This window comes from Tachysurus vachellii, chromosome 3 (genome assembly GCF_030014155.1).
Source record: "Tachysurus vachellii isolate PV-2020 chromosome 3, HZAU_Pvac_v1, whole genome shotgun sequence".
Classification (NCBI taxonomy): domain Eukaryota; kingdom Metazoa; phylum Chordata; class Actinopteri; order Siluriformes; family Bagridae; genus Tachysurus; species Tachysurus vachellii.
Genome location: NC_083462.1, coordinates 36,255,360 through 36,281,386, shown reverse-complemented (window position 1 = coordinate 36,281,386; position 26,027 = coordinate 36,255,360). Strand labels below are relative to the sequence as shown.

General features: G+C 40.8%; 2 protein-coding genes across 2 annotated transcripts in view; both read right to left on the bottom strand.

Annotated features, from left to right (window-relative positions):
• The window catches only part of LOC132843573 (histone H2AX-like), a 264,980-nt gene that overhangs the window by 179,044 nt on the left and 59,909 nt on the right, over positions 1-26,027 (bottom strand). The gene's annotated exons all lie outside the window — the stretch shown is intronic.
• The window catches only part of LOC132842104 (cilia- and flagella-associated protein 58-like), a 139,584-nt gene that overhangs the window by 95,061 nt on the left and 18,496 nt on the right, over positions 1-26,027 (bottom strand). Inside the window, exons 8-10 of the mRNA XM_060864776.1 lie at positions 15,290-15,372; positions 11,890-12,081; positions 9-170 (exon numbers count right to left, since the gene is read on the bottom strand). Coding sequence (XP_060720759.1) covers positions 9-170; positions 11,890-12,081; positions 15,290-15,372 — 437 coding nt within the window. The remainder of the gene's footprint in view (positions 1-8; positions 171-11,889; positions 12,082-15,289; positions 15,373-26,027) is intronic.

Below are 26,027 nucleotides of genomic sequence, written 5' to 3'. Positions count from 1 at the left end.
TTATGTACCTGAGCATCAAGCAGATTCTTGTTGTATTTGTTACGTTCGGCCCTGATGGCCTCATACAGTTTCTGCAGCTGCTTGAGCTTCGTCTCTGCCTCAGCGATCTTCTTCTTATATTCAAAGATCTCCATCTCTCGCACTTTGAGATCCTCCATATGTGATAAGCCCTTGAACAAGGAAAGGCAAGGCAAGGCAAGTTTATTTGTATAGCACATTTCATACACAGAGGTCATTCAAAGGGCTTTACATAGAAATTAGATAACAGTTTATAAGAGAGAGAAATATATATATATATATATATATATATATATATATATATATATATATATATATATATATATATATATATGTAAAAATAGGAGACATACGATAAAATCATAATAAAAACAAAGAACAATTAAAGAAAATAAATGTGATTTCAATAAAAACAGTTTAAAATATGTTAAAAAGAATAAAACAGGAGTAAAAGTGATTTGGATAATAATAATAATAACCTTTATTTTCTATAGTGCCTTTAAAAGAACATCTTAAAGCGCTTTACAAAAGCAAAATAAAATCAACAAAATTACACACATAATATGATTAAAATTAAAGCAACAAAAGTGCAGGATAAAACGTGCAGTCAGTGTGAAGCAGCACAGTGCTCATTTAGTAAATGCAAAGTTAAACAGATGTGTTTTTAATCTTGATTTAAAAGTGTCTACTGTTGAAGCACATCTGATCTCTTCTGGAAGCTGATTCCAGCTATAGGTGGCGTAATAACTAAATGCTGACGCACCTTGTTTTGAGTGAACCCTTGGTATCTCTAACTGACCTGATCCTAATGATCTGAGTAGTCTGCTTGGTTTATATTCAGTTAGCATATCTGTCATGTATTTTGGTCCTAAGTCATGAAGTGATTTATAAATGAGTAACAATACTTTAAAATATATTCTAAATGTAACTGGAAGCCAGTGTAAGGACCTGAGGACTAGAGTGATGTGCTCAGATTTTTTGGTTCTGGTCAGAATTCTGACAGCAGCGTTCTGTATGAGCTGCAGCTGTCTAATGGTCTTTTTGGGTATCCCAGTAAGGAGTCCATTGCAATAATCCACCCTGCTGGTGATGAAAGCATGAACAAGTTTCTCTAAGTCCTGTCTTGAGACAAAACATCTAATTCTGGCTATATTTCTGAGATGGTAGTAAGCTTTGCTTAGCGCTTTCACATGACTACTGAAATTAAGGTCAGACTCTAAAATTACACCAAGATTTCTGACTTTATTTTGTGTCTTTAGACCCCTAGAGTCAAGGTGTGTGTTAAGCTTGAGAGTTTCATCTTTATTTTTGAATACAATGACTTCGGTTTTGTCTTTGTTTAACTGGAGGAAGTTTTGACGCATCCAACTGTTAATTTCATCAATGCACTTACATAGAGAGTCAATGGGGCTGTAGTCATTAGGGGACAGGGCTAAGTATATCTGGGTGTCATCTGCATAGCTGTGGTAAGCAATTTGGTTCTTTTTCATTATTTGACCAATTGGGAGCATATACAAATTAAAGAGGAGCGGTGCAAGAATTGAGCCCTGTGGGACTCCACATGTCATGGATGTCCACTCAGATTTATGGTTACCTATGTTCACATAGTAACCTCTCCCTTTTAGGTATGATTTAAACCATTTGAGGACCATCCCAGAATGCCCTACCCAGTTTTCCAGTCTATGTAAGAGTATGGTGTGGTCTACCGTGTCAAAGGCAGCACTAAGATCTAGTAGCACCAGCACTGATATTTTACCTGAATCAGAGTTTAAGCGAATATCATTTATTATCTTTATGAGCACTGTCTCTGTGCTGTGATGTTGGTGGAAACCAGATTGAAAATTGTCCAGATAGCCATTTGAGTTTAAGAATTTGTTCAGTTGATTGAAAACAACCTTTTCAATGAATTTGCCTATAAAAGGAAGATTTGAGATTGGTCTGTAGTTGCTAAGTATGGTTTTGTCTAGGTTACTCTTTTTTAGGAGAGGCTTAACAACTGCCGTTTTTAGGGACTCTGGAAAAGTGCCTGTGAGCAGAGAGGTATTTACTATTTTTAAGAGGTCAGTTTCTAAGCAGTTAAGTACCTTTTTGAGAAAGGATGTGGTGAGGGTGTCAAGGCTGCAAGTTGATGCTTTAAGATGTTGTACTGTTTCTTCCAAGGTTTTTATATCAATTATGTCAAATTCTGAGAAAATGACAAATTTTTGAGGTTGTTGTAATGAGGTCTGACTGACCACATTACAATACTGTATGAGGCCGTATTTATTGCCATTCTGATATTACTGATTTTCTCAGAGAAAAAGGTTGCAAACTCATTGCATTTGTTGTCAGAGAGCATTTCACTAGGAACTTGATTTGGGGGTTTGTTAGTCTCTTTACAGTAGCAAAAAGAGTGTGAGTGTTGTTTATGTTGTTGTTTATAATGTTTGAGAAGAAGATCTGTCTAGCTGTGCCTAGTTCTACATTGAAAGCACGAAGACTGTCCTTATAGATGCTATAATGTAAAGTTTTGTTTTCCGCCACATACGTTCAGCTTTTCTGCATGTTCTTTTCATGCTCTGTACAGCTGTTGTGTTTCTCCAAGGTGCTTTACGTCTGACAGTGATCAACCTGACCTTTAGTGGAGCCATACCATCAATAGCATCTTTAACTTTTAAGTTAAAATTTTCAAAGAGAACATTAACAGAGTCTGCCGATATGTTTGGCAACATTGATATAGCATTCATACCTCACTGGTGTTTTCATTTATGAACCTTTTTTTGACATAGACAGATCTAGCATCAGTGGCAGGACAGATCAATAAATCAAAGTAAACACAGAAATGGTCAGATAGCACTTCATCCTTGATAACAGTGGATGAAATGTTTAGACCCTTGCTAATGAGCAGATCAAGAGTGTGTCCCCTATTGTGTGTAGGACCTTGCACATGCTGGGTCTGATCAAAAGTCTTTAAAACATTTAACAGTTCAATTGCAGTATTGTTTTCTGCATTGTCTATATGAATGTTGAAATCTCCAGCAATAACAAAATAATCAAATTCAGAGGCGATTGTTGATAAACGTTCTGTGAATTCATCAACAAAAGTTGGGGTGTATTTGGGAGGCCTATAAATAATTGTAAACAGAATGCGTGGTGTACCTTTTAGAGCAATACACAAATATTCAAAAGACTGGTAATCACCAAGTAACACTTGCTTGCATTGAAAGGCATCTTTGAATAAAGCAGCTATTCCTCCACCTCTTCTAACAGCTCTACAGACACTTATAAAAGTAAAGCTGGGTGAGGCTGATTCATTGAGGACTGTAGCGCTGCAGCTGTCATCTAAAAAGGTTTCATTTAGAAACATAAACTCCAGGTTGTTAGTGGTGATAAGATCATTAACTAAAAATGATTTGTTCTTTAATGAACGGATGTTCAGATGTGCTAATTTAACAGTAACTGGTTTTGGCCTTGTATCCATCTCAGAGTGACGTCTAATAGGCAGTAGATTAGATAGAATTGTCGTGTGGCTGGAGAGGGCCTTCGTCTTTCTATCACATATCAGGACAGAGATAGGGAAAGCTAAAGGGACATTGGGCTCCCGTGTGTTTTGAAAACATTTTTGATTGTTACTGCTGTCATAGCAGGGACCCAACACATATCAGTTACCAGTGCTGTTTGCAGATGAGGGCTGGTGTGATCCCTGACGTTGAGGCAGAGGTCGGAGTGCTCTCTCAGATGGAGGGGGAGGGCAGGCTGGGCCCGGAGGCTTTGTTGTTTGTGGAGCCTGTCGTTTCTTGGTTGATATTTGGGGACTCGCAGCAATAGAAGTTCCAGCAGATACCAGTTTCTCCATTTTTTCTGAAAAGCACAGAAGTGGTGATGTTGGAGAGAAGGAGAGAAAGTGTGACGACATCAGCTGTGATTCTGGTGTTCCTGGAGTCTGGGGAGTGTTATCTTGTTTTTCCTGGTTGTTATCCATTGAAACGTCCTTGGGTGTTGATTCACCATCCAGCTGTAGTGAGGTCTGTGGGTCAGACCTGAGCTGTGTCTGTGAACAGTAGTTGTTGTGGCTGCAGAGTTTTATCCTTGTCAACTGAATGTCCATCCAGGTGTTGGTGCGAAATCCTGTGGTCATTTAGGCCATCCAGGAGTGGACTGGCACACTCAGCTGATGAATGATGAAGGGAGAAAAAGATATAGTCTTTAAGCAACCTAGCACCTAGTTTGTTTGGGTGGATACCATCTGTGTTAAAAAGTTGCCTTTGACTCCAGAAGATATTAAAATTGTCAATGAAATTCAGTCCTCTCATGGTGCAGGTTTTTTTGCAGCCATGAATTTAAACTTAGTAGCCGAGAAAACATATTTGTTCCTCTGGCTGGGAGAGGTCCACTGATGAATGATTGAACTTTCAGTCTTGCAAGTGTTTCTAAAAGTTCATTGAAATCCTTCTTAAGGAGCTCAGACTGCTCTTTCCAGATATTATTCTTTCCCACATGTATGACAATCCGACTGACACACTTATGTTTCATCAGAATGTTGCAAAGTTCCTTGTTAACATCAGAAACCATTGCCCGAGGAAAACATTTACATTTACATTTACATTTACAGCATTTAGCAGATGCCCTTATCCAGAGCGACGTACATAAGTGCTTAAATCTCTAACATTGAATACATTAATGCTTGCTCACTAAGTTACATACTTAAGATACCATGAGTTTAAAACATTTGTTCAAAGTTAGAATGAAAAAGTGTCAAAGGTGTTTTTTTTTGTTTTTTTTTTAAATGCGAAAGATAAGGAAAGAAGTGCTAGTTGAAGTTTTTCCCGAATAAATAGGTCTTTAACCGCCGCTTGAAAATATCCAGTGACTCAGCTGTCCGGACCTCTAGGGGAAGTTCATTCCACCACCTTGGTGCCAGTACAGAGAAGAGTCTTGTAGTATACTTGCCTCTTACCCTGAGAGATGGTGGAACCAGTCGAGCAGTGCTGGTAGATCGGAGGGTGCGGGGTGCAGTGCGAGGAGTGATGAGGGCTTTGAGGTAAGAGGGAGCTGGTCCATTTTTGGCTTTGTAGGCCAGCATCAGTGTTTTGAATCTGATGCGTGCAGCTACCGGAAGCCAGTGGAGGGATCGCAGTAGCGGGGTGGTATGCGAGAACTTTGGCAGGTTGAAAACAAGCCGGGCAGCTGCATTTTGGATCATTTGCAGAGGACGGATTGCGTTCATAGGTAGACCTGCCAGCAGTGCATTGCAGTAATCCAGTCTAGAAATGACAAGAGACTGAAAAAGTACCTGAGCAGCCTGTGTGGACAGAAATGGCTGAATCCTTCTAATGTTGTAGAGAAGGAACCGACATGAGCGAGTCACATTAGCAACATGAGAGGAAAAGGACGGTTGATTGTCCATGGTTACCCCAAGGTTGCGAGCTGTGGCTGAAGGGGAGATCAGATCGTTGTGCAAGGATATAGCAAGATCATGACCTGGGGATGAATCACCTGGGATGAAGAGCAGCTCAGTTTTGCTAGGATTAAGCTTTAACCGATGAGCAGTCATCCATGATGAAATTTCCGCCAGACATGCAGAGATCCGGTCAGAAGCTGTGGCATCTGCAGGTGGGAAAGAGAAGATAAGTTTCATCAGTGTATCATCAGCATAGCAGTGGTAAGAGAACCCATGTGAGGAAATAAGTGCAGTCGGGGCTGAAGTGAAGGTCCGGCAGATTTCCTCAATCTTCTCCTGGTAGAAAGAAGCAAAGTCTTCTGCAGTCAGGGAGGATGAAGAAGGTGGAGCCGGGGGGTTGAGCAGAGAAGAGATGATGTTGTGGAATTTCCGAGGGTCATGTGAGGAAGCTTCAAGCTTTTCCTTGTAGAAGGAAGTCTTGGCAGAAGTCACATCTGAGGAGAACTTGGCCATGAGTGTTCGGTAAGAATCAAGATCTGCATCAAGTTGTGATTTCTTCCACTTTCTCTCTGATGATCTTAGCTCTCTTTGATTGTTGCGCAGCACATCAGAAAGCCAAGGAGTAGAACAAGAAGTTTTCTTGGGTTTAGTGGACATAGGGCAGAGGAAGTCCATAGTTGAGGAAAGAGATGAGAGGAAAGTATCTGTGGCCGAGTCCAAGGGTAGTGAGGAAAAAGACTCAGGATCAGGAAGGGAAGAAAGAGTGCCAGAAGCTAGAGAAGAAGGGGAGACAGAGTGAAGGTTGCGGCGGGTAAGAGCGAGGGGGTGAGAGGTAGTTTTAGGTAGGGTAGGGAGAGTGATGGTGAAGGATACCAGGTGATGATCAGAGATGTGTAGTGGGGTAGCAGTCACGTCTGTAGCTGGAGAAGGACGGGTGAAAACCAGGTCCAGCACATTGCCTCCTTTGTGTGTGGGGATGTAGCTGTTGAGTGCGAGTGTGAATGAGTCGAGAAGAGACAGGAGGGAAGAAGAATGTAGCTTATCAGAGGGGAGGTTGAAGTCACCAAGCACTGTCAGGGGGGAGCTATCAGAAGGGAAAGCACTAAGCAGTGTGTCCATTTCTTCCAGGAAGTCACCTAGGGGACCAGGAGGGCGGTAAACAACAATGATAACAAGGTTAATTGGAGAGGTAACTGAAATGGCATGGAATTCAAAAGAGGAGATGGTTAAATGAGACAAGAGGAGAGGTGTAAAGCACCATTTCTTTGACAGCAATAAACCTGTACCACCACCCCTGCCTGTTTCTCGTGGTGAGTGAGAGAAAGCATAGGCAGAGGATAAAGCAGCTGGTGTAGCAGTGTTCTGTGGGGATATCCAGGTCTCTGTTAGTGCAAGAAAATCAAAGGAGTAATGGGAAGTTAAAGCAGAGATAAAATCAGCTTTTTTCACAGCAGACTGGCAATTCCAGAGCCCACCTACCACCACTGTTTGAGACTTACACAACAGAGGAGGGTAGATGAGGTTACTGGGATTGTGACCTCTGCTCTGTGGATGAGAGCGTCTGCAAGAGTAGGAATTGAGTACAGAGATGGGTTTAAAGTACAGAGATGGGTTTGATGGGTTTAAACAGTATGTATGGGTAGCCTTGCTTCCAATGTCTCTGATAATAGAGTCACCCACTATCAGCGTGCTTGGCTCGGCTGCTGTCTGAGTGGAGCGCCGCTGCCTGTATGATATTGAGCGTCTGTTAGCTCTGTTAGCTACTGGCTGATGTGATCTGTGTCCATTTACATTTGGGGATTCTTCGCCCAAACTCATAGTGCTTCAAATCTATTTTCAATCCGCACAGGGGGTGGTAGAATACCAGTAGATGATGCTAATGCAGCAGTGTGTGACACTCGTGACAGTCTAATGTCTTGAACACCTTTGGGTCTCGCACCCTGTTTATGCCATCGGTTTGTGTGCTCAATTACTTTAGGTTTCTCTGAGCTCACTATGACCTGTTTAAAAGCATTAGGTTCACAGGACTCACCAGCTTTATGTTGAGAGGGACCACGATGAAGCTCTGCTGTATGTTCTGGCAGGGTCGGCAGCACCACAAGTAACTTTGTTTCGAGAACTGCAATCTTTTGTAGAAGTCTGTGGCAGTTTGAGCAGCGGGTGGATTGAGATCCAAAAGAAGGCATTTTCTCTTCTGTTCGAGTGTGGGCAGCTGTGTTGTCCTGATTTAGGATTGTAAACTGCCGGCAATAGCAGACTGGTAGACCGCTATGACAAATTCCCCAAGTTGGTGAATATTCCAAATATCAATATAGTTCCAGGAATTTGTAGTTTTAGTGTGAGTGCCCAATTGTTTAGTTTGAGCACTGTGCTGAACTGCTGGTAGTTAAGTAAAAAGATAAAAGCGAAAAAGCAAAAGCGCAAAGCACAGAGCGCAAGTAAAAGCGAACAGTAGCGAAGCAGGAAGCAGGAACAAGAATGGCAGACAGAGAGAGAGGACAAAATCAGTATCTGATCCGTCTAAATACAAGAGTAGCATTTTTCATTTCCAATCACCATTACTTCTATTTGACTTTCCTCCTACAGACACAACACATCCAGAAAGAGCCACATCGTCTTAGTAGAGTTGATTTATGACAGTTGGTGGCTGACAAATTCAGAAGAACCTGTTCACTTGTTTGACAGTGAGAGGCACAGACTATTTCAATGAAACCTAATTGAAACATCATATGGGTGTAGACCTTGGATTCGAAATTACAACCTTCTAATTGGTAAACCAATCCCTTTATCACTAAGCTTCCCCATTAATGTATTCATTAATTGACAATCCATGCTTTTGACTCTTGAAGTGATTCTTGGGAAAACTTGAAATAATGCTTAGGTCTGTAATTATGTCTGAGGTCTGAACACTGATGTTTGCAATTTTGTTATTAAAACCTCCCTACTTTTACACGTAGCTCAACTCTGAATGCATCCCTATACAACTATCTCACGCTTATTTCTCTTCAATATCAACTCATTAGCAATAATGTGGTTTAGTTGAATCTGAAATAAATCAGGATTAAACTAGCAGAAGCAACTGAAAGAACATAGAGGGATTACATTTATAATGATGCTTCTAGCATACATGTTTTCTCTTTATCTTAGATGTACTAAGCAGCTAATACAAATCAAAGCTTGTCTTCTTTTAAAATAATATCCTGCAATAAATAGTAGAGTGAGCAATAAAAGAGAGAGAGAGAGAGAGAGAGAGAGAGAGTGTGAAGTCAGTTACATCAAAAGAATAAAAAAAATCAATGTTTAATATCTCCCATATGTCAAGCCTCTAAATTCCAACTGAATATTAGCCATTATTACATATTACAGTCATTCAAACGCAATTGATCCTCTTCCCATAAAAGAGTTATCATCATTTAGCTGTCATATTAGTGCCAAATGCTACCAATCTCTATTCACCGCCAGTCCATTCCAAGCAGAAGTTTGTTATTTGAAACCAGCACTTCTCACCCAATCTAACCTCTAATGTATCTGCCACCTGACTACACTAACATATCTGTTAAGGGATAAAATGTGCAGGCAGTAAAATCACTGATTCTGATTTATTTGATAGAAATTTTAATTTTGGAAAAAAATTCATTCCATAAAAACTCTACTCTTATGCTTTGTACCTGTTTACACGACTTACATTGGGCACGTTGTTGGAACTGGAAAAAAATGTAAGCAGCTAAGTAAGCAAGTAGCAAGTAACTAATTCTTAGTTCACATCATTATTTGCTAGCCACTATACAGAAAGTCATAGACATTTTTTCCCCTTTATCATTTGTAAATGCAGCTGGTGGTTCTTGTTTGCACCTTGTGTCTGATACCTGGCATCTGTATCCTAAACATTTAGCTTCCAGTCAAAATGAACATGGCCTAATAAAAACAAGCACACACAAACAAACAGCAGTTTATATAATGCATTAGTTATTATGGAATTGCTGGTTCCACAAGAATGATTAGTTAGTTAATGGCGGCATGGAGCCTTGTAACATCGCTTTTTGAAATAAAGAAGAAAGCTCAAAATATTGGGTCATTATTTAGCTGTTGCAAATATGGTAAGACCAAGTGAGAAGAAATGTTATTCAAAAATTGCTAATTGCAGACTCCCTGTAGAAGAGCTGAGGAGCAGAAGGGATTAAATGTGTTACCCTTAATATGTTGTCTATGCAGGAAGTAACATATCCTCTCAATTATCTGCTTTTATCCAGGCTATAACTATAGTATTTTGCAAAGTAGTGAAAGTGGAGAAAAAGCAGAGTTCAGAGAAGTGTACAACATGTACAACATGTACAACAGCCTTTGTTAAAGTATATTTTGTTTGGGGAGGACGACCATAACTATGGCAACCCAAAAAAAATGTCAAGAGGTTAATCACACAGAAGATGACAACTCTATGTGGTCTTTGAGGACACCAACCTCCTAATCAATACACAATTCTCAAAACCTATCTGACTGTAGCAAGGACATTATTCATGATAACACTCTCCAGTGTTTATAACAGGTCATAATCACACTCTCCAGTGTCGCCCAAATGAGGATGAGGTTCCCTTTAAGACTGGTTCCTCTCAAGTTCTCTTCCTCTTCCATCTAAGGGAGTTTTTTCTCACTACAGTCACCTCATATACCTCAGGATTGTTCATTGGAGATAAATACAAACACATTTAAGTATAAATTTAATCTAATTCTAATCTTGAATTTTTATATAATATAAATCGTTGTATATGCTCTCGTAGTGCTTGTTGTAATGGCATTTTTGTTACCATTAGGTGCAATTAACTCTTTGGAGCACTACAATTGCACATCTAGCTCTTTTGCCGATTTACTTCATCATAACTATCTGTTTGGCATGACTTTATCTTATTGACTTCATCCAGACTACTCATCTGAACACATATGATAAATGATAAATAGTTTAATTTTCATGTTGTTAGTTCTTAAAGTTGTGGTGGTCCAGTTAGACTGGCCATAGAAATTGAATTTGCCAGACTATAGGAAGAGGCAGAATAAAAATCCTCTCTCTCTCTCTCTCTCTCTCTCTCTTTCACTCTCTCTCTCTCTCTCTCTCTCTCTCTCACACACACACACACACACACACACACACACACACACACTGCCTCAAAAAAAAGTTCTCAAGGTCACTAAACTTATTGTTTTAATAGTTCTGACCTGATTAAATTTGTAATACTTAAAACCTTTCTCTACCTCCACTTGAAGCTGGTCCACCAAGCTGACCAGTAACTGGATTTCTCAGCATGGCTTAAATATTAAAAAATTTTACTTTTTTCCATGGTTGATGCAAATATACTGCAGTGTGTGTATACATACTATTCAACATTTTTCCCCATATTTTTATATTACATAAAGTAGAAAATTTGATGCAGAAACTTACTTTTTTTATATATATATTTATATTATATATTTATTATTTGCAAAGGCTTGCAAAGACACTCCAATAAAAAAGGTAATATTTTATAAACCGTAACACTGACAAATGTGTCCCTGGGCAGTCATGGTGAGGTGTGAGCCGTTTACCATTCATTAGCATACCTACCTTCACTTATTAGAACTTTATAATGCCAGTATAATCTGTTATAGTAAGTTATCATGCCTGTCTGGGATTCATTATACAGCTCTCATAACCTTTATGTCTGTGGCATAAGACAATGTCGAGCAAGAGAACGTAGTCTTCAGTCATATTCCCACATGGCGGAAGTGTATGAAATACTAATAATGGTTTTCTTTAATCTCATAACTCATAGATCAGCTTCCAAGTAGACATGAAAATATATAAATAAACAAACAAATTAATAAATATATAAATTATTAAATAAATAAATGGGCATTGATTCAGAAAGCTATCCAAGCAAACAGCTATTTTAATTTTAGTCATATTTTTGTATTTTCTCAAATTTGTTTTAAATTCTAAAGGTTTGCCTTAATGGAAATCTCAAGGAATTGTATTCAAATGTAGTAGTAATAATAGCAGTAATGTAGGTTGCTTTGTCTATTTGATAGGTCAGCTATAAACTGACGTAACACATGGTATAATAAAAACTAGCTCATTTAGCACAGCACTTAGTCAAACTAGCTGATTTAACATACCAGTTAGCCATCTAGCTCATGACACAACATTAAAGTCAAAAGATTTTTAGTCAAAACTATATATAAACTATACAACCGTGTTCGGCTGTTGGTGAGGAAATGGGTAGGGGAAAACCTCCATTTGCCAGCATAATTATGGGTGTCAGTTTTAATTAAAAATGTCTGATAATGGGAAGAAAGCTTGACTGATATCGTGGACGAAGGCAACAGTTGCTAAGCAGTGACTGAGCGATTAAGGCAGGGTTTGGGGCTACACTAAACTATGGTGATGTTTATATAAAAAACTATGACTGTGTTAAACCCTGTGTCCACATGGAATTGTGTGAGAGTGTGTGTTAGAAAGTCACCTTCTGTGTGAGCTCGCTAGCTTTGTTGATGTAGCGATCACGCTCCTTTTCCAGCTGAAAAATTATCTTGCGCTGTTTCTGTGCCTCATCTTGGTGATTCAGAATTTCCTGTTCCAGCGTCTTCTTCGTCTGCTCATGTAGCATCACCAAGCTTAGCTGTTTCTCGGTGGCATTTGCTGCCTTGATCAATTTCTAAACACACACACAAACACAAGCCTAGCTGAACACACACATGTCTAGATGAAAGATGCTTTAAAAACCATTTATTTAGTCAAATGTGTCATTTCAAAAGATCAACTACTTGGATGAAATAAAATATACCATATATCATCTCTGAGGCATTAGTGTAAAGTAGATGAAGGGAGGTTGACTAAAATGTATAGCCAATTTCAGGAGTCTAGTCTGCATGACATTATGCGTATACTGTATGAGTCTGCTTGTGGGAGACAGCTGCGTATTTCCAATCCAATTAAATATGAATGGCCACTAATCTCCATATCCACAATAATATCGCAATATTCTGGAGATCAGCGGCACAGGAAGCTACTCGATAGTAAATTGCACTTCATTATCATAACTATGTTAATAGAGCAAATTGCACCTCTGGGGTGGAAGAGTATAAAGAATCCACAATGTGATAACTTGATATCATTGTTTCTGAGTGTGCAGCAGTATGATATCTGCTTACACACATCAGCAGTGTTAGATGTGTTGTTTGGTTATTTCTTTAATTAATATACTAATAATAATACTGCAATTGAAGTACTCAAATATTATATGTTGCAGTATTTATCCAATTAGTTATACCCTTTAATGATTATTTCTTCATGCATTTTTTATGTTGTAGATGTTGTAGTATTCAGTATAGTGCAGTGTTTTAGTGTAGTGACCTATTTTATATATTTGTATGTGCATATGTTTATAAATACAAAATTAATAATTTGTATTAATTTGGTCTTTTCCAGCTAACTTCAACAGCAAACAACAAGAAATGCAATTAATGTGATAAAAACAACACACTAGACTAAATTAGTTTATTAATGTGCTTGCTAAAGCACATTCTTATTCTCTTGCATACTTATTAATGGTGCTTGCAAAGCAACATTCTTACTATCCTGCATACTCTTCCGGACATTACTTCGGCACGTATCTTGTCCCGCAGCTTTTGTCCTAGACCCATGAATGAGGTGTCAAATCGACCGGCTCATTGAGGAGAGGTGTGCTATGACTTTTATAAGCGATCCGACCAACGGTGTTCGCACAGCGGACGAAAAAGCGGTGAAAAAAGTCCCATAGAAATGAATGGGAAATTCCTGAAATTCCTTTAAGCTCTCACACACGCAGCGTGCGTAGAGCTCAGGCACCGCTTCTCTCCTATGTTCTCCTAGTGACTGTAGATGTAAAGGAGACGCTCAATACATGTAACTATCAACTCCACACTATCAATCCAATGATTCCAAAAGTATTGGCCCCCTGGTGGCGGCACTCGACACCACGTGACGTCACGTGTAGCCCCGCCCCCAAAATAAGCAAAATCAAAAATTTTGCACAACATGGACATGTCATATATCAAAACACTCAGCACGATGAGGGGAACTGACGTCACGTGTAGCCCCGCCCCCAAAATGAGCGATATCAAACAGTTAGCACAACATGGACATGTCATATATCAAAACACACAGCACGATGAGGGGAACTGACGTCACGTGTAGCCCCACCCCCAAAATTAGCAAAATAAAAAATTTTGCACAATATGGGCATGTGACATATCAAAACACTCAGCACGGTGAGGAGAACTTGCCACGTGCAAGCACATTCACATTTTCTTCAGGAAATGTACGTTCTAGTTATTATTATTCTTCTTCCGGACACTTTTTCGGCGCGTAACTAGTCCCACAGCTTTTTTGGCGCTTAACTAGTCCCACAGCTTTGTCCTAGACCCATGAATGAGGTTTCAAATCGACCGGCTCATTGAGGACAGGTGTGCTATGACTTTTATTAACGGAATTCAGGAATTCCCGGTACGGAAGCTCAAAGAGTTTTTTTTTTTCCATAGACTTGAATGGGAAATTCTTAAAATTATTTTGTTCTCTCTGTAGATGTAAAGCACACTCTCAATACATGTAACTATCAACTCCACACTATCAATCCAAAGATTCCACAAGTATTGGCTCCCAGTCAATACACTTTTGTTAAAAAGTATTGGCACCCCACTGGGTATTCACGTGTAGCCCCGTCCCTAAAATACTGTTCTATGCAGTATAATAAGTAGAAATCCATAATGACTGCAGTATTGACATGAAATGTCAAAACACTTAGTAGTCATTTTTGTCCAGATGCATTGGCACCCCACGGCGTATTCACGTGTAGCCCCGCCCCAAAATAAGCAAAATCATTTTGCACAACATGGACATGTCATAAATCAAAACACTCAGCCCAATGAGGGGAAGTGCCTCACGTGTGTTTTTGTGACGTCACGTGACGTCACGTGTAGCCCCGCTCCCAAAATAAGTGAAATCATAAATTTTGTGCAACATGGACGTGTCATATATCAAAACACTCAGCCCAATGAGGAGAAGTGCCGTGCTGTCAAGTGACATCACGTGAAAATTAAAAATTTGCACAACATGGACATGTGACATGTCAAAACACAGCACAATGAGGGGACCTGCCTCACAGGTATTTGGATCACGTCACATGCTCATGTTTGCTCACCTCCAAAAGTATTGGCACCCTAGCGGTCCAGTAGCTTTCACAATCTTTCTGTCCGCTTGCCTCCAAAAGTAACACTGACCTTTATGTCCACTCGCCTCCAAAAAGCACCGGCCTTTGCGAATACTTGCACCGTCAAAGCCAACATCAAAGTTTGTTGCGACGAACTTTACATATCGAGTTGTATTTAAGCTTTTACTACCTTTTTCTGTATCTGAAGGCATGACATACTTCAGATACAGAAAACTATGGTTGGGTTTGTCGTAGGAGATCTGTAATGGGATGCTAACCTTATGATTTTTTTGTTGCCCTTTACAACACATCAATACAGTGCGTTACTAGGTAAAGCAAACCAGCTGCATGGAGTAAATACTATCACAGTTTCTTAAAAAAAAATCTATTGTTATGGCTCTATGCACACACACACACACACACACACACACATTTTTTTGTTGTTTTTGTTGAGGTGGGAGGAATCTTAAGAACCCAGAGGAGCCCAGATGGTGAGAACATATGAAGCTGTGAGGAGGCAACCATACCCTCAGTGCCACCACACAGAAATAAATAACATAAATGTATTATTTAATTATCAATTACCATATAATTAAACTTTCATATGGTAAATCTTATCGACACACCTATGTCTGCTCAAGTGAGGGTGACATTCATCACTCACTCACACACCTACCTTATTCAGCATGTCTTTCTCTCTGATCAGTTCATCTATTTTCTTCTTGTAACTCTCTGTCTGTCTTTGGTTCATCTCCATTTCTGAGAGAAAAAAAAATTGTTAATCGTTGTGTTGATAAGGATACATTTAGCCTTACATTTTTCTCCATAGTGGCTTAGAAAGAGTGATTACATTCCACTAAAGTCATCCACGTATATACAAAGACACATCAACAGCCACATGAAAAAACTTCTTGTATATAAGTGGTTTTCGTGTTACACGAGGACACTGTCCAAGATACAATGTGTATGAGTCTAGACTAACTCCTTCAGCACTTGCCATTAAGCCTGAAATGTCAAGTCAAGTCAAGTCAAGTCAAGAGTCAAGAAGCTTTTATTGTCATTTCAACCATATATAGCTGTTGCAGTACATAGTGAAATGAGACAACGTTTCTCCAGGATCAAGGTGCTACATAAAACAAAGACAGAGCTAAAGACTTGTAAGTAGTCTTAGCCACATAAAGTGCAACTGTGCAACCTGGTGCAAACAGTGCAGGACAAGACAAACAAGACAGACAAGACAGTGCAGGACAAAAGACAGTGCAGGACAAAAGACAGTGCAGGACAAGACAGTGCAGGACAAGAGACAGTGCAGACACAAAGTTACAAGACAATACAAAAAGTACAAAAAATGCAGTACACAAAAGACAATAAATAGTAAACAGTAACAGAAACAGCGCCGACCGACCAGTGTTAATACTGTATGTGAATACTGAATGTTCAAACAATATTTCGTGCAGTAACATTAGAATGAACACAGTTTCTTAGCAGCAGGTCCTTGGGATAATATATAGAATTGTGCAAAAAAAAAAAAAAAAAACAGCAAATGTCTGAAATATTATATAGTATGTGCGAAATGGGGGGGCACGGTGGCTTAGTGGTTAGCACGTTCGCCTCACACCTCCAGGGTCAGGGTTCGATTACCGCCTCCACCTTGTGTGTGTGGAGTTTGCATGTTCTCCCCGTGCCTTGGGGGTTTCCTCCGGGTACTCCGGTTTCCTCCCCCGGTCCAAAGACATGCATGGTAGGTTGCTTGGCATCTCTGGAAAATTGTCCGTAGTGTGTGATTGCGTGAGTGAATGAGAGTGTGTGTGTGCCCTGCGATGGGTTGGCACTCCGTCCAGGGTGTATCCTGCCTTGATGCCCGATGACGCCTGAGATAGGCACAGGCTCCCTGTGACCCGAGGTAGTTCGGATAAGCGGTCGAAGATGAATGAATGAATGGCTGAGATATTGTACAATATGTGCAAAAACAGCTGAAATGTTGGGACAGTTTGTGCAAAAACAGCAGAAAAGGTGTGCAAAACAGCATGTAAACAGTTTGCTGGATTGTAAGCAGCATGTAAACAGTATGTTGTGTCAGTGTGTGTGTTTTGTGAGGGTCTATGCAGTCCATACAGATGATGTGTGTGTATGTTGTGCTCAGTGCAGTACAGTTCAGTTGTTGAGAAGTCTGATGGCTTGTGGGAAGAAACTGTTACACAGTCTGGTCGTGAGGGCCCGAATGCTTCGGTACCTTTTTCCAGATGGCAGGAGGGTGAAGAGTGTGTGAGGGGTGTGTGGGGTCATCCACAATGCTGTTGGCTTTGCGGATGCAGCGTGTGGTGTAAGTGTCTGTGATAGAGGGAAGAGAGACCCCAATGATCTTCTCCGCTGTCCTCACAATCCGCTGCAGGGTCTTGCGATCTGAGATGGTGCAGTTCCCGAACCAGACAGTGATGCAGCTGCTCAGGATGCTCTCAATGGTCCCTCTGTAGAACATGGTCAGGATGGGGGGGAGGGAGATGTGCCTTTCTCAGCCTTCGTAGGAAGTAGACGCTGCTGGGCGTTCCTGGTGATGGCGCTGGTGTTGAGTGACCAGGTGAGGTTCTCCGCTAGATGAACACCAAGAAATTTGGTGGTCCTGACGATCTCTACAGATGATCCGTCGATGTTCAGCGGAGTGTAGTCACTCTGTGCTCTCCTGAAGTCCACAACCATCTCTTTAGTTTTATCCACATTCAGAGAAAGGTTGTTGGCTCTACACCAGTTAGTTGTTGCACCTCCTCCCTGTATGCTGACTCGTCATTCTTGTTGATGAGACCCACCACGGTCGTGTCATCGGCGAACTTGATAATATGATTCGATCTGTGCGTTGCTGCACAGTCGTGAGTCAGCAGAGTGAACAGCAGTGGACTGAGCACGCAGCCTTGAGGAGCTCCAGTGTTCAGTGTGGTGGTGCTGGAGATGCTGTTCCCGATCCGGACTGACTGAGGTCTCCCAGTCAGGAAGTCCAGGATCCAGTTGCAGAGGGAGGTGTTTAGTCCCAGCAGGCTCAGCTTCCCAATCAGGTGCTGAGGGATGATTGTATTGAATGCTGAACTAAAGTCTATGAACAGCATTCGTACATAAGTGTCTTTATTGTCCAGGTGGGTGAGGGCTAAGTGGAGAGCTGTGGCAATGGCATCGTCTGTGGAGCGGTTTGGATGAACTGTAGGGGGTCCAGTGAGGGTGGTAGCTGGGTCTTGATGTGCCTCATGACGAGCTTCTCGAAGCATTTCATAACTATGGGTGTGAGTGCAACGGGACGATAGTCATTGAGGCAGGACACTGTAGACTTCTTTGGGACAGGAACGATGGTGGTAGTTTTGAGGCACGTAGGAACAACGGCGCTGCTCAGGGAAATGTTGAAGATGTCCGTAAAGACATCCGCTAGCTGTTCTGCACATTCTCTGAGCACCCTGCCAGGAATGTTGTCTGGTCCAGCAGCCTTCCGTGGGTTAACTCTGCATAGAGATCTCCTCACGTCGGCCGTGGATAGACAGAGTATCTGGTCGTCGGGGGGAGGGATGGACTTCCTCGGCGTTACGTTGTTCTGTACCTCGAACCGGGCGTAGAAATCGTTCAACGCGTCTGGGAGGGAGGCGTCGCTATCACAAGCAGGTGAAGCTGTCTTGTAGTTTGTGATCGCCTGTATGCCCTGCCACATGCGCCGGGTGTCTCCGCTGTCCTAGAAGTGGCTGTGGATTGTCTGGGCGTGTCCGCGCTTTGCCTCTCTGATGGCTCGGGACAGTTTGGCCCTTGCTGTTCTTAGGGCCGCCCTGTCCCCTGTTCTGAAGGCTAGGTCTCTAGTCCTCAGCAGAGCATGCACATTAGCAGTCATCCACGGTTTCTGGTTGGAGCGTGTAGTGATGGTCTTGGAGATGGTCACGTCATCAATGCACTTGCCGATGTAACTGGTCACTGATGACGCATACTCCTCCAAGTTGACAGAGTCACCGTTGGTTGCAGCCTCCCTGAAGATATTCCAGTCAGTGCACTCAAAGCAGTCCTGAAGAGCAGAGGTGGCTCCTGCTGGCCAGGTTTTCACCTGCTTCATAACCGGTTTTGAGCGTCTGACGGGTGGTCTGTATGCTGGAATTAGCATAACAGTGATGTGGTCTGAGTAGCCGAGGTGGGGGCGGGGCTCCGCACGGTATGCACCGGGAATGTTTGTGTAAACAAGATCCAGCATGTTTTCACCTCTCGTAGCAAAGTCCACATATTGATGGAATTTAGGGAGCACTGACTTGAGATTTGCATGGTTGAAATCTCCGGCGATGATAAAAAGTCCGTCGGGGTGAATATTCTGTAGGTCGCTAATAGCTCCGTATAGCTCACTTAGCGCCTCTTTAGCATTAGCATTAGTAAACTCCGACAATGTAAACAGTAGTAAATTCCCGTGGTAAATAAAATGGTCTGCATCTAACAGTCACAAACTCCACTGACGATGAGCAGTAACTAGAAACAAGCACAGAGTTCTTGCACCAATCCGTGTTGATATAAACACACACACCACCACCGCGAGTCTTACCGCACAGAGCTGCATTTCTGTCGGCTCTAAATGAAAATGTGTGAAATGGAAACCAATACAGCTTATATACAGCAACCTGATGAGATATCAAAGCAATAATAAAAAAAAGTGTTCTACAAAGAATATGTTTCACATAAGCATGTATTGATTGCCTCAACGACTGCCCTTGAGCTTCTAGTAACATGTTTTCTGTTCAGGGAAACATGTCAAAAATCATGTCTGTTGTAAATCCTACAACATTTGGCATGTAACTGCACACTTTACATTTGAACACGGCCCACTGAGAGCTAAGCTCTGGAAATTTAAAGGAAGAACAGATATAAAACAACAGCAAGTTGCACCAAGTCAGGGTGTAAAGTTAACTGAACTATACAGTTTAGTGAGCTGATAAAAACTAGTATAGTGTAGAATTGCAGTCTCAAATTAATTGTAGATGAAAATCTAACTAAACACGTTTCAACAGCACCAGAAACACCATAAAAATTTACATCCATGTTTGAGACGTTTCGCATCGACATGCACTAAAGCATGTAATGTTCTTTTATATCTTTTTAAGTAGAATATATTACAGCATGTTCAATAAGGTCTAAAGATAAACTAGCAACATGTTTAAAATGTTGGACACGACAAAGTGGTGACTCAATTTATCCATCTATTTTTATTTTATTTGTATTTTTATGCTTGGGCTCCCATCTAACATATTTAACAGCATTTGAGGGTTAGGGTTAGGGTTAGCAAAGCAAAGCAACAAAGCAAAGCAGCAAAGCAAATTTAGTAATGCCTAGAAATTGTATTTGCGTTATATATAAATATACTGATCAGCAGCAAAATATAACAATAATCATACTACTAAATATAGTTTGTGGTGTATGCTACTATCTCTCAATTTGAGATTTCAATTCTTTTTTAATTGAAATATAAATTTTCCTGCCGGTCTGTTTATGTTCATCTTAGGGCTGGGCGATATGACTGAAAACTGTATCACGACATCAGTGTTTCATATCGGTCGATATCAATAAATATTGATTTTTTTTTATGACCCATTTAAAGTATGGACCAGGAGAAAAATATATTACATTTAAACATTTTTATTTTAAACTTAACCTTCCTCTGAACATAATCCCCTCAGTTATTAAGAAAGAAATGTCAACAAGCAGGAAAACTCAAATAATTATAATGTAAACATAAGTTTAAAGTCACAATGTACACTTAACAATTATCTCTTAACATTTAAGGTGCACAATGAAAGCAAATGTAAGAAATGCTTAATAAAGTGTAATAAAATAGTGCAAAGTGTTAAATATGAACATAGAGAAACCTGAGAATTTAGTGCAAGTTTAGTGCTAGGAAGTTCACTAGCTGTTCACCTTCTGGTGAATAAAGTGTTTTAAAATGTGTGCAGTGCTGTTTAAGCATAAATAAAACAGAGGTAGACTGAGATTAGGGCTGTAGCTATCAAATATTTTAGTAGTCGAGTATTCTACCAAAAATTTCATCGATTAATGGAATAATCAGATAAAATGTATTTTTGCTTAATTAAAGCGCAATATTGTCACATGAAAATCCAAAATTTGCACAACATGGACATGTGACGTATCAAATCACTCAGCACAATGAGGGGAACTGCCTCACAGGTATTCTGCTCATGTCACGTGACGTCACATGATGTCACGTGAAAATCCAAAATTTGCACAACATGGACATGTGACGTATCAAATCACTCAGCACAATGAGGGGAACTGCCTCACGGGTATTCGGATCACGTCACATGCTCATGTCCGCTCGGCTCCAAAAGTATTGGCACCCTAGCGGTCCAGTAGCTTTCACAATCTTTCTGTCCACTTGCCTCCAAAAGTAACACTGACCCTTATGTCCACTCACCTCCAAAAAGCACCGGTCTTTGCGAATACTTGCACCGTCAAAGCCAACATCAAAGTTTGTCGCGACACAAAAGTATTGGCACCCCACCGGGTATTCACGTGACGTCACGTGTAGCCCCGCTCCCAAAATAAGCGAAATCATAAATTTTGCACAACATGGACATGTCTTATATCAAAACACTCAGCCCAATGAGGGGAAGTGCCTCACGTGTGTTTTGGTCACATCACGTGACGTCACGTGTAGCCCCGCTCGCAAAATAAGCAAAATCAAAAATTTGCACAACATGGACATGTGACATATCAAAACAATCACCACAATGAGGGGAACTGCCTCAGGGGTATTTGGATCACGTCACATGCTCATGTCCGCTCGCCTCCAAAAGTAATAACACCCTAGCGGTCCAGTAGCTTTCACAATCTTTCTGTCCACTTGCCTCCAAAAGTAACACTGACCCTTATGTCCACTCGCCTCCAAAAAGCACTGGCCTTTGCGAATACTTGCACCATCTAAGCCAACATCAAAGTTTGTCACGACGAACTTTACAAATCTAGTTATTATGTTGGCTTTGTAGAAGCCAACATTCTGTTTTCCTATTTAAGCTTAGACAAAAATTTATCAAGAGTAACTCCTCCTAGGGCTTTCGAGCCACATGAACCAAATTCGGATATGTTGTAGATCCTGGTCTGAAGTTTGTTGCTATTACTTTTCTAAGCGATCCGAGTTCTGGTACTTCCGGTACCAGGTCTCAAAATGCCCTTTTTTTCCCATAGACTCCCATTATAAATTTTGGAGGTTTATAACTCGGCAAGCTTTCGAACTATCTACACCAAACTCGGCCAGCTCCTTTAGGCTGATACTCTGAACAAAGTTATAAATTGGTGTACCGACTGGCCTTCCGGTTGTCCCGCAGCCCAGCCCCAAAATATGCAAAATCAAAAATTAGCACAACATGGACATGTGACATATCAAAACACTCAGCCCAATGAGGGAAACTTCCTCAAGAGTATTCAGATGATGTCACATGCTTCTCTCCACTTGCCTCCAAATGTTTTGGCACCCTAGCTTTCTGTCCACTTGCTTCTATAAGTAAAACTGTCCCTTATGTCCACTCGCCTCCATAAAGCACCGGCCTTTGCGAATACTTGCTTCATCAAAGCCAACATCAAAGTTTGTCGCGACGAACTTTACAGATCTAGTTATTATTATGTTGGCTTTGTAGAAGCCAACATTCTGATTTCCGTTATAAGCTTATTATTAGGGTTCAAGCGCGAAGCGCTGGAAACCTATTGTTTTTGTTAGGATTTTTATTAGGGTTCAAGCGCGAAGAGCTGGAAACCTATTGTTTTTGTTAGGATTTTTATTAGGGTTCAAGCGTGAAGCGCTGGAAACCTATTGTTTTTGTTAGGATTATTATTATTATTATTATTATTATTATTATTATTATTATTATTATTACGCCCTAGAAACGGTCGTGCAGCCCCGTAAAGCCTAGAGAGCTCAAACTTGGTCAGATGGTAGTACTGGTCAGTTACTCAAGTATCTCAAGTGCTTTATATCATTGGAATCCTTGGCTCATGACTTAAAAAACGTATATCTCCAATTTCATTTCGAAAATAAGTCGAAATTTTGATTCAGGGTCCTTAAGGGGCCCCAAAAAGTTTGGACTGTGAGGAGCCAGTTTTACTAAAATGTCAATAACTCAAGAATTAAATGAGCTATCAACACCAAACTTGGGACACATGTGAAAGAGGTCAAACTGAGGTCAGATTTAAAAAATCGTGGCGATTGGCCACTTCGTGGCGCTATAACGGAAAAATCACTAAAAACAGCCATTTTTTAAAAAAAGCCCTCTAGCGCCCCCAACAGTCCAAAAACCCAATTTTGTGCTGACTTGTAAGGCAAAGATTCTGATTCTGGTTCTGACTTGGAGTGGGTGGGGCCTAACCCGGAGGTAGGCGGGGCTTGTCTCGAAATGGGCGGGGCTTTAACCGGTAATAATTAATTTGTAATATTTATAACACTAGCTTACTACCTTTATGTTTTTATGAAATACTGCAAAAACGTGTCAGACACACAGTGTCTGGTTACTGGTTAGAGACAGCTGAAGGTTTAAAAAAGAAAAAAAATCTCCGACAGGCAGAGACGCAATGCGAGTCGCATTCTACCAAGCAAGCACCACGTCTGAACGAACCCACGTTTAAAAGAACTCTACTGGTTAGTAAGTACGTATTATTAACGTTACAACCCAAAGTAAAAAGCTGAAGAAACCCTAAACGTTAACGGAAAAGACCCACGAACCCGAGTGACTGAGGGAGAGACAGAGAGCTGTTCTGTGTGTGACTGTGAGTGAGCAGAGCGAGACACAGCAACACAATACATCTGTATGTGTGTCGGGGAGGGGCACTGTGACTAGCCTATCACTGTAGGGGAGGGGCGCTGTGACTAGCCTATAACAGAATGCTGACACAATCAGCTAGCCAATGATGATTTTCATTCAATCCGAGCACAGATATTGACTCGTATTACTCGTATAATACTCGTAGTATACATATACTCGTATAATACACTGTAGCATGACATATGTAGCATGACATGACATATATTGTGGCACCCTCTGTAACTTGCGGGTCACTTTGTGTATGTGAAAATCCCTAAAGGCCTTAAACGCTTGAACCCGGGAAATGCTGCTTGCAGCTTTAATTATTATTATTATTATTATTATTATTATTATTATTATTATTATTATTATTCCGCCCTAGAAACGATCGTGCAGCCCAAACCGTAAGGCCTAGAGAGCTCAAACTTGGTCAGATGGTAGTACTGGTCACAGTTACTCAGGGCCAAGGTCTCAGCGGAATCGGACAATTTGGGGCGCTTCAGCACCCCTCAACGCGTTTGTCCCCATAACTCCTAAACCCCTAAAACCCCTATGTCCAAATCTCAAGTGCTTTATATCATTGGAATCCTTGGCTCATGACTTAAAATACGTATATCTCCGATTTCATTTCCGCCATTAAATTTTTTCGCTATAGTGCATTTTGTCCGAAACCTACTTTTGCAAACTAGTCCTAGGTTTTTCGCCTGGTCGAGACCAATCCAGTGCAGTAATATTCTCTGGAGTCTCAATGTCAATAATCTTCGAAAAAAAGTCTAAATTTTGATTCAGGGTCCTTAAGGGGCCCCAAAACGTTTGGACTGTGAGGAGCCAGTTTTACTAAAATGTCAATAACTCAAGAACTAAATGAGCTATCAACACCAAACCTGCGACACATGTGAAAGAGGTCAAACTGAGGTCACAGTTCAAAAACCGCGTCGATTGTTTGTTCTTGTTCTCTCTCTCTCTCTCTCTTTGCTCCACTATCTATCTTTTCAGATCCCTACCATTGGACATCTCCTGTCAATCTTCATTATCCTGTGTGACATCACAGTCCGAACACAGTTCTAGATTCAGTGCTCTCAGTGTTCTAGAATTAGTGCTCTCCTCCAAGCACATTCAGCTTCAATTAGAGGGCTCTATTGTTGTTCATTCGGTTTTAGTATGTCAGACTGTTCATGTATCCCAATTTCTTAGTTATTTTGTGTATGTGACTTGTGGGTCACTTTGTGTATGTGACTTGCCGGTCACTTTGTGTATGTGACTTGAGGGTCACTTTGTGTACGTGACTTGCGGGTCACTTTGTGTATGTGACTTGCCGGTCACTTTGTGTATATGACTTGAGGGTCACTTTGTGTATGTGACTTGAGGGTCACTTTGTGTATGTGACTTGCCGGTCACTTTGTGTATGTGACTTGAGGGTCACTTTGTGTGTGTGACTTGAGGGTCACTTTGTGTATGTGATTTGCCGGTCACTTTGTGTATGTGACTTGCGGGTCACTCGTTCTGCATCTGGATGCTTGTGTTTCTTCGCTTTATGGATATGACTTTGTTTATTTTAGGGAAAACTGGACAGGTGAGTACTTCACATGACATACTGTATATTGTGCAACACGTTGGTAAGCTTTTCTGTATTAGAGACACTAGGTTAGGAGCGGGTGCCACCCTCTGTAACTTCTGGGTCACTTTGTGTATGTGAAAATCCTTTAAGGCCTTAAACTCCCTAAAGGCCTTAAATGTTTGAACCTGGGAAATGCTGCTTGCAGCTTTAATTATTATTATTATTAGGGTTCAAGCGCGAAGCGCTGGAAACCTATTGTTTTTGTTAGGATTTTTATTATTATTATTATTATTATTATTATTAGGGTTCAAGCGCGAAGCGCTGGAAACCTATTGTTTTTGTTAGGATTTTTATTATTATTATTATTATTATTATTATTATTATTATTATTATTATTATTATTATTCCGCCCTAGAAACGATCGTGCAGCCCAAACCGTAAGGCCTAGAGAGCTCAAACTTGGTCAGATGGTAGTACTGGTCACAGTTACTCAGGGCCAAGGTCTCAGCGGAATCGGATAATTTGACTCAACGCGTTTGTCCCCATAACCCCTAAACCCCTAAAACCCCTATGTCCAAATCTCAAGTGCTTTATATCATTGGAATCCTTGGCTCATGACTTAAAAAACGTATATCTCCAATTTAATTTCCGCCATTACATTTTTTCGCTATAGTGCACTTTGTCCGAAACCTACTTTTGCAAACTAGTCCTAGGTTTTTCGCCTGATCGAGACCAATCCAGTGCAGTAATATTCTCTGGAGTCTCAATGTCAATAATCTTCGAAAATAAGTCGAAATTTTGATTCAGGGTCCTTAAGGGGCCCCAAAACGTTTGGACTGTGAGGAGCCAGTTTTACGTTAAATGTCAATAACTCAAGAGCTAAATGAGCTATCAACACCAAAACTGGGATACATGTGAAAGAGGTCAAACTGAGATCACAGTTCAAAAACCGCGGCGATTGTTTGTTCTTGTTCTCTCTCTCTCTTTCTTTGCTCCACTATCTATCTTTTCAGATCCCTACCATTGGACATCTCCTGTCAATCTTCATT